Source organism: Pipistrellus kuhlii, unplaced genomic scaffold (genome assembly GCF_014108245.1).
Source record: "Pipistrellus kuhlii isolate mPipKuh1 unplaced genomic scaffold, mPipKuh1.p scaffold_m20_p_23, whole genome shotgun sequence".
In the NCBI taxonomy this organism is placed as follows: Eukaryota; Metazoa; Chordata; class Mammalia; order Chiroptera; family Vespertilionidae; genus Pipistrellus; species Pipistrellus kuhlii.
In genome coordinates, this window is record NW_023425522.1 from 317,692 (window position 1) to 327,994 (window position 10,303).

Consider the following 10,303-nt stretch of genomic DNA (forward strand, 5'->3'; position numbering starts at 1 on the left):
CACAAAACATGTACTTCAGCCAAAACAATGCATCCATCAGACTGAATGCAGAAACAGATGAGAAAAGCCAGATATTAAAGAGATTTGTAAAAATGCAAAACAATACCACTCTTATCACTGTTTTCTTAAAGTAATATTTGTATTTTAAAATTAAATGGGCTTATTTGTGTTCTTACGTGAGTAGATATGTTTAAACTTTTTTTTAGTTTATTATAGTTTCTAATATATTGTAGTAAATCTCAATAGATAGAGCTCACAAACTCTTTAATAAAGCTAACTTCCATTTCTAAGAGCATGAAGACATCCTAACAGCACGTGTGAGAACCGTCACCATGAGGCATCCTGGGCGGGGAGCAGTGGAAAGTGGTGACATTGATGCTTCCACGGAGCGTGGGGCCTGGTTTTATCCCGCAGGCGAGGTCTGTGCTCCGAGAGAAAGGCAGCACTCAGTCCCTGTGAAAACTGATTTGTCTAGTTTGACTGTTATTTCTAAATCCCTTAATGTTCTTCCGTTCCTGCAGGCGGCTGACTTGGATGGGGAAATTGACTTGTCTACGTGTCATGATGTCACGGAGTATCCAGTCCAGAGGAATTACGGCTTTCAGATACATGTGAGCCCGGGGGTGGGGTTTGGAGACAGGCTTGCCTGGCTGGGAGGTTTCTTCAGAACCTGAGGCTCTAGTCCAGGGCACTTGTGGGTAGGCCTGACGCACGCGCTGGTTTCTTCCCATCAGTGTTGGCGCCTTATCCTGCGGCATCTGATCCCTTCCCCAATCTGTGATCTCAGCAAAAAATTGGACATTCTTCTTCTGAGACTGTTGAGAAGCTTTTTGTTACTGAAGTTGTTTTTTTAAATCTTGGAGCTTGGGACAGTTGGGTGGATATACAGGGACTAAGAATGAAAGTTTGTTAACTATTTAAATCTCAGAACACTAGGCTTTCATTCACCTGTTCTTTAGTTTATTCTTCCAGTCATCAATCATAAATTTGAAAATTCATGAAGTACTCCCCCATGCCCCCTACCGCCCATAACCTTGTAAGGGAGTCAGACGAGCAAGTCATTGCCCTTGCCCTCAGAAATAACCTGGTTAGCCGGGACCGGTTTGGCTTAGTGGATAGAGCATCAGCCTGCGGACTGAAAGGTCCGGGGTTCGATTCCGGTCAAGGGAATCGAACCTTGGTTGCTGGCGCATCCCCAGTAGGGGACGTGCAAGAGGCAGCTGATTGATGACTCTCTCTCATCGATGTTTCTAACTCTCTATCCCTCTTCCTTCCTCTCTGTAAAAAATCAATAAAATATATTTTTTTTTTAAAAAGAAAAAAGAAATAACCTGGTTAGATAAGTAAGACAGTTCTCACTGGCCATTCCATGGAAGTTGGTGGCTCAGGGCTACCTGGAGTTAGCCAGGCTCAAGTTAGGACGCATCCCTGCCTGCCACGATGCTCTCTGATGCCAGCGGCAGGCACGGGCGCCAGTCATCCTCAGGGCCAGGAGTTGGCCAGAGTGGCTTGGCCCAGAGGAGCTGTGCCTGGGTGCGGGTGGTTCTAGCAGAAGGACACCGCTAGAGCGACTCCTACCACATCCACATCCGCTGCGAGGCGCTCAGCATAAGCGTCCATGTCCCTGGGGACACGCCCTCCTGGTGTGGCTGTGACACCCGGCGCTCCTCCCAGGAAACTCATCTGAGCTGTGTCCTTGGTTTTTGTGGATGTTTCATAACTGTTGTGATTGATTGAGTTACATCCGTGTGGCCGAGCACTGCCTCCACGCCTCCCTTAGGTCGGCTGGTTTCACGCGGCCCATCGCCCAGCTCTCACTGATGGCTGCTCTTTACGTAGCCCGCCCCGCCCTGAACAACAGGCTCCCAGGGTGCTTCCCAGGAGCCAAGGCCACTCTGTGCTCGAGCCCGTGACGGAGCAGACAGCCTGACAGCTGCACGCCAGGCCGGCCGGGCTCTGTCCTCACAGGACCTGGAACTTGATGGGGTCTTACCTCCAGGCGGTTGGGTGTAAAAGCTCAGTTGTACATGGGACTCAGAGTGAATCAAGCATTGAGACTGGGTCATATTAGCCAGACTTAAAAGAGACTGAGGTTAGGACCCAAGGCCAGTGTGTGCATTTTAAGAAGAAATCCCGCCCGCAGCCCACTGGGCCGCTGGTCATGGCATTTCTCCGCTGTGATGCCAAGGCACAGCTGGGAGTCGCACAGGTGTCCTGGCATGAGGTCGTGGATCTCAGGGTCTTAGCTACCCCCCTCTAATCACTTCTGTCCCTGGCCCTGCAGGAGGAGCAGACGTGCTCAGCAGCTGAGTCTGAGCCTCTTGTCTTCAGGCGGCATTGGTGGAAGTGGTGACTTCTGCTTTCTAGGCGCCATGCTGGGTCCCCCTCCTAGCCTGTCCCTCCCCTTCTCACAGAGCAGCTTTCTCAGGGCAGGTGTCCTGAGGTAAGAGGTGGCTTGCCACTTAAGAGTCAGATCCCCTCACTGAACAAGTTACAACTTAATTATTGAGGGCCTGCGCCATGCGGGTTGTTCTCACCTGACAGTCTGCCTCCTGTCACTTGCCCTCGATGGGAGCTTACCCCGGGTTCTGCTGCTTTTTCATGAGCCCGTGGCTGAGGGGCTAGGTCAGGAGAGATCACTTTCAGCATGGAGGCAGGTCCTGGAGGCTCCGCTCAAGTCCGTAAGGAGTCCCAGGTTCCTGAGAGGAAGGGTGAGGAGTGAGTGTGCAGGGCCCCTGGTGTGGCCACCAGACCTAGAGGCACCTACAGGGAGCTAAGTGCAGAAGCTGAGCAGGGAGCTCTGTGAGAGCCCAGTGCTGGCCAGAAGTCAGCCTTGTCCTGATGTGGAAGGTGCTGGAACCATTACCTCATGTAGGAAGACACAACCGCAGGACATACAAGTGGTTAGAGGAGGGGAAGGTAGAGGCGAGAGACCCAGCTGACACAGTGGCGAGCAGAAAAGAGAGAAGTGGGTGGGAGGCACTGTGGAGGAGGCACACATGGGCTGTGGGGTGGTCATGGAGGGAGGAGGCAGGCACGAGGTCAGGTGTCCAGGTGTCCAGAGCAGGCAGGCCTTGTGCAGAAGTGGGGCAGCAGAGGTGACTTCACAAAAGGAGCAGAGCCTCTGGAATTCTGGCTGTGATGGCTCTCTAAGGACATTAGACAGGCAGCCAGGTGTGGCCCACGTTGGGAAAGAGCCTGCTGGGGGTGGGAGATGAGGTCCTGGGAAAGAATGTGGAGATGGCCAAGCTCAGACTGCGGAGACGCCAGACGTGGGAGCAGGAGGCGGCAGAGGACCCCAGGACAAGTGTGAGCCGATCCCTGGGACACAGGGCCAGGGCCAGGGCCTAGGGAGGCAGCACTCAGGTTGCGTGAAGGCCATGCCCCACCCTCAGAGTACAGGAAGGGAAACCCAAGGAACAAGGAGTCGTGGGTTGTCTCTGACTGGTGGCTGAGCTGGAGGTCAAGTCCAAGCTCGGCTTTGCAGCTCTCCAGGCTGTCTTGTGGTCTCGTGCTTTGGTCCCTGGCCACGCCAATACCAACCCAAACCGTCTTGGTGGTTTCATCTTCCCATCAGCTGATTTGCTAACCTCTTGTGGGTTTGTTTCCGAGTAGCCTGTGCAGCTCAAAGAGCGGGACTACACCCTCCCTCCTGTGAGACAGCTGTGGGAGCAGAAGCAGGGCAGTGGGCTCCATGGCGTCACCACCAGGCTTCCCATCTTTGCCTTCTCTGAAGGGACCTGCCCCAGAGGCACTCCCCCCTCGCTGGCCGTGCTGCATCTCTGCTCCTCCATCTAGCTTCCGTCCCCTGCTGCCTGCACTGCTCCCACTACAGGCCTGCTCCCTGTCTTGACTGATGGCCCATCAGCTCATCGGAGGCTGAGGGGTTGTCCCAGAAGTGCTCCCTCCCCTCTTCTCTGTCACCACCTGCATTCTAATCACCTGGACACCTGCCCGAACCGCCCAGCGGGCCTCCCTGCCTCTTCTCAGCCCGAGACCTGGCTCTACCAGGACCAGGCCTCCTGCCTGCCTCGCACCTGCTGTCATCCCTTGCCTGCCTGTGCCTGATGAGCCTGGCTGCAGGGCACCGGGCCTGGGCTCTTCCCGCAGTACCTCCTCCCCATCCGCTTATCACCCTCCTCACCCTCGTGGCCCCTCTCAGCCGTGCTCTGGGCCTCACCCGTGCTCACACTCTCCCTCCAGCCTGTGAGCTTGAAGAGCAGCGAGTCCCCTCAGTGCCAGGCCTCGTAGGTGCTCAGGGAAGCCCGCTGAGTCCACAGAGGGAGGTCCCGACAGCCATTCCCAGGGAAGCACGTTGGTTCCCACAGCCTTGCTGTTCCTCTGCTCTCGGGCCTCATTCATCCCCTGGCTGTGCATGTGCTCCTGAGGTGGCCGCCTGGCCACAGCCGCCCTGCAGGACTGACCTGAGGGGGGCAGGCAGACGGTGGTCACTGACCTGCCCTGTCCTTTGTAGACGAAGGAGGGCGAGTTCACCCTCTCGGCTATGACGTCGGGAATCCGGCGGAACTGGATCCAGACCATCATGAAGCACGTTCATCCGACCTCTGCCCCGGACGTGACGAGGTAAAGTCTGAGGGAGCCGCTTCCCCGGGCCCTGAGCCGCCTCTGCCCACGGCTGGCTGGCCGGCCCTGGCTTTTCTGTCAGGTCTCCTTTGCCTCCTGAAAGTATTTCTTGCATTAGAGCCACATAAGTGTCATTTGTGCCGCTGTCAGAACTGAACTTGGGCTAAGCTCCCTCTGGTGTGGGCTGGCACTGGCGCTGTGCCCTGTTGGGTGAGGGCAGCCCTGAAGGCTGCATTCATAGGCCACCACAGCATTTATTTTCCCCCTCCCTTCCTCCCTCCCTCCCTCCCTCCTTACATGTGCACATGTGTGTGGGGGGGGGGCGGGGGGTGCAACCAGGAAAAATTCTCTGAAAATCTCGGTTGGAAACTCCTCTCCCCATAGCACTCTGGTTCATATGTCTCCTGATTCTCCGTGTGCCTTCCTCCTCCAATCTCGAAGGTCAGAAACTTGCTGGTTTTCATTTTAAAAGAAAAGGGACATGGTTCCAGTATGTGGAGCTGGTCCCTCGCCTCGGGGCTTCAGAGCCTCCGCCTGCTCAGACCCTGTCAGTTCTCAGGCACAGGTCTGAATGACTCCTGAAGGGTACTTCTTGCATCAGAGGTCCCATTCTGGTGACCCTGGTGGCCATGCCAAGTCTTTTTTTAATGACACTGGACCTCTTTGAACCAGAAGGAAAGGAAGCCAAAGTAACTCTTCTCTTTAGTTCTTTCCCCTGTTTGTTGGCATTATTTGTTCACTTCTTTATTAAACAAACAGGATAATCTGTTGTTCCTGTGTGGGTAAGGCCAGGAGACAGTGAGTGGGACAGGCTGTCCGTGTCCTGTGAACAAGCACATCCTGTGTGCAGACCTGCAGGAGGCACTCAGCCCTCGTGGCTGCGCGCATGGCAGCTCAGCAGCGGCTCCAGCTCTCTCCCGCTGAGGGGCAGAGGCCAACACTGACCCCTTGAGGGTGCCCCAGGCAAAGCCACAGAGGCGCCTGGACTCCTCTGCGAGGCTGCCGTGTGGCCTCCAAGGGCCAGTGCCCCAGGTCAGGGCCTCGCAGCCATGGCGCTCACCTGCTCGCCCTGCCCCAGCCAGCCCTGGTGCTCACCTGCGGCCTGGCCCTTTGCCTCCACCTGAGGCCTGGCTGGGGCTGTCGGCTGTGCAGTCGCAGGCAGGGCCTGGTGGCTCAGTTGGTTGGAGCGTTGTCCCATGCACCAAAAGGGTGCAGGTTTGGTTCCCGGTTCGGGCGCATGCCTAGGTTGCTATTCAGTCCCCGTCAGGGTGTGTACGGAGGCAACAGATGGACGTTTCTCTCTCACATCAATGTTCCTCACCCCTCCTCTCTCTCTAAAAGACGTATCCTCGGGTGAGGATTTAAAAAGTGCATCTCCCAGGCTGGCACTGGCCCTGTCACTGCGTGTTTCTCCCACGCCGACTTGGCGTCCTGCGGGTCCGGGTACCCAGGGACCAAGATTTCATTTCTGGAGTAAGGCTGGCGTGGCTGGCGTTCTGGCTAGGGTTTACTTTCCAATGAGTGGAGTACTTAGTTTTCAGCCTTTGTGCTTATTTGGTGTGCTTTTATAGTTTGAGGAAAATAAGGGCTTTTAGTGCTACCAGGCAAAGTCCCAAGGAAGTATTAGAAACAGATAACAACATCAGAGGTGGTGGGGGAGCGCCTGTGTCTGGAGGAGTTGTGGGGCTTCCTGCCTGGGGGCTTGAGGGGCCCCAGGACGGGCTTTCTCTGTTGGGGAGTTGGCGGTCCTGGTGTGGCTGCTGCTTCCGGTTCTCTACGTCGCCCTGGGGCCCTGACGCCTGCTCCTCTCGGCTCAGGGCGTCAGAAGGGCTGTGCTGGAGAACATCCGCTCCAAGGCATTTTGGGCTGAACGGGAAGCTGGCAGGCCGCTTGGAAGCACTTTGGTTTCCTAGTTAGCTGCTGGGACAGGTGGCCAGGCATGGTGGTGACTCCATTCTCTTTTCCTGGGGCCTCTTTCACTGGGTCCTTGTCTTTGGCCCCATTTAAGCTCAGGTGATTTCTAGAACCTCGCAGGCCCAGCTGGCTTCCCATGTGCTTTTTGCTCCCTGGCTCTGTCCAGGCTGCAAATCTCAGGGTCTTATCCAAAAAGCCTGGAGATCCGGCCTCAACCTGCCGTGACTGATACCTCACCCTACCCCAGGAGGTTCATTCCTCTTCAGGAATCTTTGCTTTGGGGCAAACTGGGGAAAGGCCTGGGCTCACTGCTGGGCATGCAGAAGTGCCCTTGAGTGGGCCACTGCCTGGTGGGGAGTTGGTGCCACCTGGGACATCTATCTGGTTTGTCCCCAGGTCCTTTCGGGCCTGTCACTCTGGCTCATCTGTCATATCAGCTACGGGAGTTTCCTGAAGCACAGACCTGACCATGTTGCTTCCCTGCTTATTGAAAACTCTTGATCCCTTCAAGGGACACGGCTGGTCTCCTTCCTCTGTCCCCACTGCCCAGTGCATGCGTGCCACGGGAGGGTTTGGACAGTGCTGTGCCTGGTGCAGCGGGACGGGCTCGAAGCCTGGGCTCTCAGCGGGGCAGTGCTCTGTGCTTCGTCATCCCAGATGCTCCCCCAGCATCTCCTCAGTTGGGGGCCCTCAAAGTACCCTCCTGCTGGAAATCTCTGGGCTGCTGTGGCTGCTGCTGTCCCGTCTCCACTCAGAACTCAGTTTGGGTTTCCTGCAGGAAATGATGACTGTGCTTTCTGCAGCAGAGGTGGAAAGAGTGTGTGGGGAGCGGGGAGCGGGCCTCTGCCTGGAGCCACCCCTGACAGGCTGTTTGCCCCCCGCCCAGCTCCTTGCCGGAGGAGAGAAACCGCATCAGCTCCTCCTTCGAGACCTGCCCAAGGCCAAGTGAGAAGCTGGAGGTGGAGCCCAGGGAGCCAGACCCTGAGCAGAAGAGGAGCCGAGCTCGCGAGCGCAGGCGGGAGGGGCGCTCCAAGACCTTCGACTGGGCTGAGTTCCGCCCCCTGCAGCAGGCCCTGGCTCAGGAGCGGGCAGAGCTGCCCCGCAGCCTCCCCGAGGCCGGGCCGGGGGAGCTGGAGCGGGAGCGGGCACGCCGGCGGGAAGAGCGCCGTAAGCGCTTCGGGATGTTTGACACGGTGGACGGGCCAGCCGCTGATGACACGTCCTTGCGGATGGAGGTGGATCGGAGCCCGGGGCTACCTGTGACCCCCGACCTCAAGACACAGAATGTCCATGTGGAGATCGAGCAGCGGTGGCATCAGGTGGAGACCACCCCTCTCCGGGAAGAAAAGCAGGTGCCCATTGCCCCTCTGCACCTGTCCTCTGAGGACAGAAGTGACCGGCTCTCTACTCATGAACTGACCTCTCTGCTGGAGAAGGAGGTAATGATCAGGCGGCCGCAGGTGGGCAGGTTCCATGCAGCGTCCCTTCCTGAACACCCATCCCCTGTGCCCGGCAGCAGCCTGAGTGGTTCAGCTGCATGACCGAGGGAGATGTGGTCTCCCCTCCAGGGCTTGCCAACCGTTGAGGAAGATAGACCCATGGCTGGACAAGTTCCTAGAGTCCACTGTAGTCGCTGAGAGGTACAGGAGTGCCAGCTCATGCAGGGTGGTGCAGGGACCAGACCTTTCTATTATAAGACAGAGTAGTTTGCCATGTGGCAGGGGCACTGCCATTGGAGTCAGGGTGGCCAGAGAAGAGGCTGTAGGGTTTCAGGGCCCTGTTTCCAGCATGAACTAGAGCTCTTTGAGGGAGAGGAACACAGCAGAGTTAGGTTTGATCTGACCCTGGGGAGAGCAGGCCAAAGCTGGAGGCAGAGTAGAGTCCCACTGCTGCCCAGCAGCCTGGTGACCGCCAGGGACCTGAGGAGGTGCAGGCCACCGTGGGAGGCAGTGGGTGCCCCAGTGAGCCGGGCACTCACTCGGCAAGGACTGCACTGTGGAGACTTTGCAGAGCCGGTCCCTCTGGGCACCCAGACCAGGATGAGTGCGGGCCGTGCTGAGAAAATGGAAAGGACGGGCATATCTGCCTCCTGGTGCAGCATGGAGCACATTTCCTGCTGGGTCTGGGAGGGGGCCTGGAGCAGGGGAGTGTTTGGGGGCAGTCAGGGCCGGTCTGCCGTGTTATGTGTGTGCAGTTACGGAGTGAGCAGGAGCCTTCAGTTCCAGATGCTGCAGTTCAGGCAGAGCAGATTATCTCTTACCTGTGGGCACATGAGGGCCAGGGAGGAGTCTGTGTGCCAGGTTAGCTGGTGTCAGAGATGCCCCAGAGCCTCTACGGTGTTGCTGATTGTTACCATCCTTTTGCGTTAAAATGCATGTCTTCTTGTCAACAGTTGGAGCAGAGCCAGAAGGAGGCCTCAGACCTTTTGGAGCAGAACCGGCACCTGCAGGACCAGCTGAGGGTGGCTCTGGGCCGGGAGCAGAGTGCCCGGGAGGGCTATGTGCTGCAGGTAGGGCTGAGGGGCTGCCGGCGCTCAAGATGCTCTTGGGAACGTGAGTGCGAGGGTCTGGCGGGTTAGGAATGCGCACGCCGCCCGCAGTGCCGCCCAGGCTGCTCTGCCACAGGCCCGTGGCTCCGGGCACTGGGTCATGTGTGTCCTCCTGGTATTACATTTTGGAGAATCTACCTGAAACCTCTGTGTCTAAGGTTTTTTTTCTTTGTTTTTTAATAAAATAATTTTGGTGGGTTTTCCTCTGGGCTCTCAAAGTTATCCAATATATTTGTTATAAGTACTATATATTTGCATGTCATTTCTAATAGTTTTTACAAAAGCAGTGTTTGGACTGTTTTACAGATTGAAGAAATTGAGTGACACAGCCACCAAGTGCCTCCTTAGGACCAAGTCAGTGGCAGAGCTAGCTCTGGACCCCCGACCTGTGTCTGTGCCATGCCTACAGGCAGACCTGGGCTCTTACCACTCGCCCAGTGGCCCTGTTCCTTTCTTCCTACTGAGACAAGTTTCGGGGGAAACATGGCCCCCTGCCCTGAGCCAACCCACACAGCCAACCGCCAAGGGGAGAGGAGGCCCCAAGCTTGGGTTCTAAGCTGAGAGCCCACACTCGGTGTTTGGACCAGAGGTCTCTGGGCCACAGTCCTGGTCAGCAGGCAGAATCACAGAGAGCAGTGGACAGTGAGCTGGTGTGTGCTCTGTCGAGGCCCTATTTTGGTCTGGGACACAAACGGCAACCTCCCTGTCCCTGAAGTGATGTGCTGGTGGGGAGAGATGACTGACATGAATCCTGGGAAATGCAAAGTGGGCAATGGAATGGGCTCTCTGCCAAGGCCAAGGACCTGGCTGCAAGCTCAGCCCTGACACTGGCCAGCAGATGCCCGTGTCCCCTCCCCCACCGCACTGGCCTCTCCTGTGCGGGCGTAGACCTTGTCCCTGAAGCCCTTCCAGCTCTCAGTGACCGAGCCAACATTTCCAGATCACCATGCCTGGCCCGCCCCAGGCCGTGGGCCTTCCTGCCTCTGTCCATGCTGCTGGGCTGCATGTTTCCTCTACTCTCTCTCCTCTCCCTTTGCCCTCAGCTTCAGCTGTGGCCTGGGCACCCTCCTTCCCAGCCCTTTCCTCTGTAGTTATTGTTGTGCCCAGTTCAAACTCAGGCACCAGAAGCTGGTGATGGTGAGCGTTCTTTTGTGCACAGCTCACTCAGGGCATTCTGATCATTCATGCAGACCCTCCAGGTTTGGGGAGCATCTTTTTAAACCTGGGTTGGGCCCCTATCCTACACAGATTCCCTTT

General features: G+C 56.8%; 1 protein-coding gene across 15 annotated transcripts in view; it reads left to right on the forward strand.

The window, feature by feature from the left end:
* Positions 1-10,303, forward strand: part of LOC118727023 (myosin phosphatase Rho interacting protein) — a 157,804-nt gene that overhangs the window by 115,817 nt on the left and 31,684 nt on the right. For all 15 annotated transcript variants that reach the window (XM_045586436.1, XM_036452460.2, XM_036452459.2 and 12 more), the window contains 4 exons: positions 522-611; positions 4,475-4,584; positions 7,385-7,937; positions 8,891-9,007. In XM_045586436.1, the coding sequence (XP_045442392.1) occupies positions 522-611; positions 4,475-4,584; positions 7,385-7,937; positions 8,891-9,007 (870 nt within the window). The remainder of the gene's footprint in view (positions 1-521; positions 612-4,474; positions 4,585-7,384; positions 7,938-8,890; positions 9,008-10,303) is intronic.